Source organism: Limulus polyphemus, unplaced genomic scaffold (genome assembly GCF_000517525.1).
Source record: "Limulus polyphemus unplaced genomic scaffold, Limulus_polyphemus-2.1.2 Scaffold5414, whole genome shotgun sequence".
NCBI lineage: Eukaryota > Metazoa > Arthropoda > Merostomata > Xiphosura > Limulidae > Limulus > Limulus polyphemus.
In genome coordinates this window covers 3991-10678 of record NW_013671024.1, presented here as the reverse complement: position 1 = coordinate 10678, position 6688 = coordinate 3991, and the positions used below count along the sequence as shown (strand labels likewise).

At 31.1% G+C, this 6688-nt stretch overlaps 1 protein-coding gene across 1 annotated transcript in view; it reads left to right on the top strand.

The window, feature by feature from the left end:
* The window catches only part of LOC106472543 (lon protease homolog 2, peroxisomal-like), a gene marked incomplete at its 3' end in the record, with an annotated part of 26440 nt that overhangs the window by 17552 nt on the left and 2200 nt on the right, over window positions 1–6688 (top strand). Inside the window, exons 2-3 of the mRNA XM_013933195.2 lie at window positions 3715–3808; window positions 6088–6336. Coding sequence (XP_013788649.2) covers window positions 3715–3808; window positions 6088–6336 — 343 coding nt within the window. The remainder of the gene's footprint in view (window positions 1–3714; window positions 3809–6087; window positions 6337–6688) is intronic.

The following is a 6688-nucleotide window of genomic DNA, read 5'->3' as shown; positions in this document are numbered from 1 at the left end:
GTACCCTCGTAGGGTAAGAGTTTGGTACTTTTCGTTTTTTTTTTTTTTTTTTTACTTTCAGTTGGCTTCTCACAAGGTCAATTTAGATCAACCACCTCCTGCTCCTTTTCTTCAATTAGTCACTCAGGTTTGTGAGATTTGGAGCTTTCCTCAGTGGCTTTTGAATCTACTCCTTCCTTGATGGGGGAAAAGTCAGGGGGGAGACTACTTAGTTTTCCTCCTTCATCTGATATTGCTAGTTCATGCTGGGAGATTTACTGCTTTATTACATGATGGGATAGATATACCTTGTACTCTCGTTTATCTGTTAGGAGGCTTTGACTTACCATTGCAAGGTGAATGTATATTTCGATTCCACAAAGTAGATCATTTTTTGGATATGTGGGGTTCCAAACTGAACCATGTGATCACTTTGAACAAATCACAACTTCTTGCATTTGTTTGACCCTTACTCTTGCTCTGAGATATTTTTCTTCCCCCCAAAAATTTGTTGGAAGCCTATCAAGGGTCCCCACATCAACTTAAGGATGAATGGGATTTCCTACTGACTTCTACCTTGGCCCAATTCCCTGCTTCTGTTTTTTCTTTGGTTTCCTGGCTTGTATGTTGTTGGGATTTACTGAGAAGAAATATCTTGCTAGAGAGAATTTGTCTACCTGCTGTTGCCCTCTGTGAGTTACATCAGTCTCCTTTTCTTTCGTCCCTTGGGTATGTTTATGGGCGTTACAGAGGTGTTTGAATCATGAATTGATGTCGCCCATTTACTTTTTTCCTTGTTCTTGTTGGCCTCTAGACTTTTTTTGGCTCTTGCTGGTAGCCATGGTGCAACTACCCCTTGTGTGCCCCAACCCCTCATTTTATGGATACTCAGAATATATTCCAACCTTAGTTTCAAGGCTCCTCTTAACTCCATTTGTAGTTTTGTGTTATGCCAAATTTTACCTCAAAAAGAATATTATTATTCCTTTATTTTAAACTGTCATCTCTATTAACTATAATAAGAGAATATTATTATTCCTTTATTTTAAACTGTCATCTCTATTAACTATAATTTTACTAGCTCTGTCTTTGCATTAGTGTTTATACACTATACATTTATGTGTACATAACATTGATTGTACTGATTGGAAATATATGCACCTGATTTTATTTAATCTGTATTGCATTAAAGATATTGAATATGAGCAAATATAATAATTCATCAAAACAGAATTTTTTCTGTTTAAGCATTCTTTTTACAAAAATAAAACATGATTTTAATATTATTGCTTACACTGTCACAGAAAGTTTGACAAAGTTATCCACTATTAGAAAAGATATTTCTTTCTCAGAAAACAACTTGTTATAAAAGCAGTTTGTATAATGACATATAATATGAATCCTCTAGGGCATTTCAGGTAATTATTGGAACTTTACTGATTTCAGTCTTTAAATATATATGACCCTACAAATAATTTGGGTCTTTATATCGCACAGTAGCTCCTCTCAATTTATACTCCAGATTAATTTTGCCATTTTCATTTTGTTCTTTTGGGAATGTTAAATGACAGTAATACTTAGTAAAAAAAAACAACAAAGCCTACAGTGATAAAGGATGCTCACATGTACTATATAAGTAATTTATAATAAGTTTTGCTTGAAATATAGAAAATAAATTAAAAAAAATTTTCTTTCATACTGTTTTTTACATTGTGATTTATTTCTGTATCATTGTTTGGTTTCACCACTATTTGTAAATAAATTGTAATTATTTTCTGATATATATTCAGTGAAGGTGATGTATTAATTTGTTTTAACTGAACACATGGTATAATGATTTAATAAGGGTCCAACAGTGTTGGCTAGTGATTTCAAGTTTTCTGTTTCTAACATGCAACATTACTTTGTAATGATTCTGAAATGCAACCTTCATTGTACACAGTTACATATAATTTTCCCACCATAATAAAAATGTATGGAAAATTTATATTCATAATTTCTGCTTGATTTTCTGTTGTATTTAGTAAAACAGCTATATTTTTTAGCTGTAATTGTTTGTGTTTGTGATCTAAATGTGCATCCAGTTATTTGTTGTTTGTTTATATTGCATAATTCCAAACATGCCTCTTGTACACTGTTTTTATTTCAGTGCATAATCAGTTATGTACTTTTAGACTTCATCCTACACAAATGCATGCAATTAAATATCAGAATTATTATTTTTTACCTTTTTTTTTACAAAATTTTCACTTAATATAGAGATAAAAGAGGTGCAAATTTTAATAGAAGCAAAGGTTTGATGACACATCTAACATTCATACGTTGCAGCATACATAAAATTTCTGTCATATATAGATTGGTTTGGGCAATTGTATTCTGCTAGTAGACAGTCTTTTCTGGCTCATTGTTCTGGAATAACTAAGAATTTTGAAAATTGAAGAACTATCATTTGTGGTGTTTGGACAGTACCTTACAAATCTTTGTACATTACTGAATAAGATGTTTCATAGTTTTCAAAACAACAGCAACGTTAAAGAACAAGATAATTAATTTAATGCTTGGTTTTAAGATAACTGAGCCTACTGCATATTTTACCATTTTGCTTTAAAAAATGTCATATTAGTAGATTTATATTTCCTTTTTTGTTTTGTTTTTAAAATAGACTAAATATGCATTTTTTTGTATTTTTTCTTCAATATGAGCAACTATTTGAAACGTACAATACGTGCTAAAGTTTCCAACAATTCCAACAGAAATTGAGATAAATATCCTTAGTACTAAAAGTCTTTCATAATAGTACTCCCATTTCTTTTAACAGCATAATTTAATTTATGCCATAATCAATATTACTGTCAGAAAGACTGTTGAAAATAAGAGTGTATCAATTAGTCTGATATATCATCTATGAAGATCTTTTCTGGCAAAAAAACAAACCCAATCCCATTCATTTATTTTCATCATTTTCCATGGACGAACCCCAAAACTTTCAATATTAGCACTTTCATATTTTTTGTTTAATTAAGAATTATATTTAGAATAACAGTCAGCATGCTGACAGTGACCAAAGACTCCAGTGGTAAGCTTTTATGTCGTAGTTTGTATATACTTTTACTTCCTTGTCAGTAAAACTGTGTAAGTTGTTAAACCTCATTTTTTATCAACAAATGGAAACGGATAAATAAATTTGGCTGACTGAACTTTAGAGTCTGTGTAGAGTAGGACACATACAGTATAGATTTGGAAGACTAGTGTAGAAGTAGCTGTTGAAACTAAGTACTTTTATCCTGTTAAGTTGATTTTAGGTAAAGCTGATTTATATATTATATATGTATATGTTCTACATACACTTGAGTAGTTTTAATTTTGTTCACTGTTATGTTTTCATGAAATATTAAGCTGGTTTTCTGTTGAGGTACAGTCTCATTATTAATGCAAATTACCAATGATTCCCTCCCTCTGTATTGTATTTTACTTATATTATTTTTAAGTGTAAATTTAATATAATATATTAATTTTACAATGGTGATATAAATCAGTGCCAATATAAGTGACCTTATCTTCTGTGTATATTTTACTTACTGCTTTACTATTAATAGTTTTAAATAGAGAAATAACTAATTGAAGTATGAATAATTTGATTGATAAATCAGCATTTTAGGTTTTATAATATTTAATAATGTTTCACTGTTTTGAAATACATAGGTATGTGTGTATAATCAACTTTGTTGTTTGCAGCCTCAGCTTAGTAAAGAACCATTTGTTAAGTAGGAATACATTAAGCAGTGCTATTATTGGGATCGTACCTCGTGAACCAGGGAGTGATGAAGAGGTAAGTAAATTTAAATCAACAACAACAAAAAAAGTCATGATAACTACATGGCTGTTTGTGGTTTGCAGAGAAAATCCTTATAATAAAGAGAAAACATGCAGTAATATTTCATTAGTTTCTAAATTGTCACTTGCATTAAATCATATTAATATTGAGCCTCTGTGTACTAAATATATAAACTCACATTTTTGTTACACAGTAATCAATAGTGTTTCTCCTCTTTTAGTAATTATACTCACGTGCTAATAAGGAATCACATAGTATCAAAAGCTAGATGAATTTCAAATTAAGAAACTTCCATGTGTTCTTGACCAAGCCTTGAAAGAAGAAGGTCTACCTTCTGAAAGAACTTGGGTTATTTTGTGATTAATTATGCACTATTACTTTAAAAGGATTTGTTTCTTGCTATTCATTTTGATAGTGATATACATTATTGAAAAAAAAATGTTAGTAATCCTTGTATATCAATTTTTATATGAATAAGATATTGCTGTGTAATAGTATTGTTTAATAAGATACTGCTTTTATTTGGAGTAATCAAAACATTGCTCTGGTACTTATATAACTGGCTATCCACTTTATTTTTTGGATTGTTCCAACTTTCAGGGTAATAATGATATGTGGAAGGTATGGCAGTAATTTCACGTGATTCAAAAATGTGTGTCTAGTGAATTTAAATCAGTTTTGTCCTATATGAGGGCATTGAATTGTTGTTGTATTGTACACATAATCCATTCATCAAGGAGTATGGTCTGCAGGTAGTTCACATTCATTGACAGAGGGTTATTGTGGCAAATAAAATTTTCAAAACTATCCCGAAAAGGATTAATCAGATTGAAATCTGGTGAATTTAAATCAGTTTTGTCCAATATGAGGGCATTGAATTGTTGCATTGTGATTGTGAGCCAGTGAGTAATAGAGGTTTGTAAATTTAAATCAACAAGAAAAACAGGTAACACAATCAGCTGTCTCCTTTTAAAGAATTGAAAGGCCCCTTGACTGTTAGGAGGACATTTTCTAAACCATTAAACCACCTCAAACAGTTTGTACTGTTGTAAAGTACAAGTAGAACCAAATGCTTCATGTGTGTGTTTTTTTTCACATTTTTTTCTATTCTGCCATCAATGCACAAAAAGGTGAATTGCTTCTCATTAGACCACATCACTTTCAAGTCATTTATTGTCTACAGTTTGCACTCTAAGTGCTATTTAAACTATGCTCTCATGTTTGCTTGTGAGTTAAAGAGGTTTTCAGACTGGTTTTCAGCTGCCATGTTCTAGTTTTTATATTTTTAATAACTTCTACATTTGGAGTTAATAAAATTCTGGCTCTCTTGAAGGAAATGATCAGCTGAAAGACACTCTGACTTCTGTTGCACTTTGAAAGCCTTTTCTATCACTTTTTCTCTTTGTCAGTTGCTGTTTTCCCTAATGGTACATATTTTCCCCTTCATTTGTCAATAATGATAAACTTTAAGTAGGAATAGGAAATGTCTTTGAAGAACTTTTCAAAAAACAATCTGCAGCAGTGACACTCCTCTTTAATAGGTGAGGCATTATGCTCATTTAAAAATAGAGAGTTTGTTATTATCTTCAAGAGAAATCAACAGATGACTAAAGCAGCCACCTGGTACATCACAGGACCAATTTATTTTGTACATGCAAATAAATGGAATGTTCTTTAAAATCAGTGCTTGAAGTCCTAATAAAGTGGCCATTTAGTGTACTTTGTGTTTTGAAATTAGATAATGATGTTGCTTTTGGCTTAGTTGTTAAGTAAGTTAAAGTATTATTGCTGTTGCTTTTGATATAATTGTTTTGTTAAGTAAGTTAAAGTATTATTGCTGTTGCTTTTGGTATAATTGTTTTGTTAAGTAATATTATTTGCATTGCTTATTGAATTGTTAAGACATATAGAATTGCTTTTTTAAGGTATCTTTGTAATATTTCTTGTATTATACTCTGAAGGTTTATATAGTTTTTTAGTTTATTAAGATAGTATTGTTTCTGTTTTCACATTTTATTACCATTGCTTACTGAATTGTTCAGGCTAACAGGATTGTTTTTTAAGGTATCTTTGTAGCATTATTTGTATTAGACTAAAAGCTTGACTTGAGCCAATAAAAGCTTGGTGATCTGAAAAATCTTGAATATTTGTAATAATTAACTTCTTAATTTGTATTTTCTTGAGGCAGTGACATTACATTTAATTTGTGATCTGAAAGAAACATTCAGCTCCTCCCATCCAGATGCTGATCATATTTATGTTTTGGTCTTTAGGAGGATGTGTCAGCAATGCATCGTATTGGTACTGCTGGAATAGTGGTGCAAGTAACTGGAACTAATTGGCCTAAGGTTGCTTATACTCTTTTAGTTACCGGACTTTGTCGTTTCAGACTAGAAGGCTTGGTACAAGAATCTCCATATCTTATGGGTTCTGTTTTTCAGCTGGACAAACTTCCGGGAGAAGAAATAGGTGGGTTTAAACAAAGCCAGAAACTAAGCTTCATTTTTATTTTTCTGAATTCAGTAATAATCTGATCTATTTTAAAGATGAATACAATAAAAGAAAACGAATTGTAATTTATATTTCCAGTCAAACAGCAGGGGAAAAATTTGTGTTTCACATATGAAACATTTTTTTTTGGGGGTTGTGGCATTTTGTATTTGAATGCACAAAGTTTATATAATGTAAATGTATTGAAAGTAATTAAAATAGTTAAGTGACCAGCCTAGACTACCCACTTATAAGATTAGGTATGTATAGCTCTGAAAGAATGTGATGGCTGTACAGAGTGTCTCAGTGACTGAGTGGTTAATCCTAAGGAAGCTGATTTTTCCAAGCCCGTTCCCTTGGCTGTGGTTTCGCTAGATAGTAGAT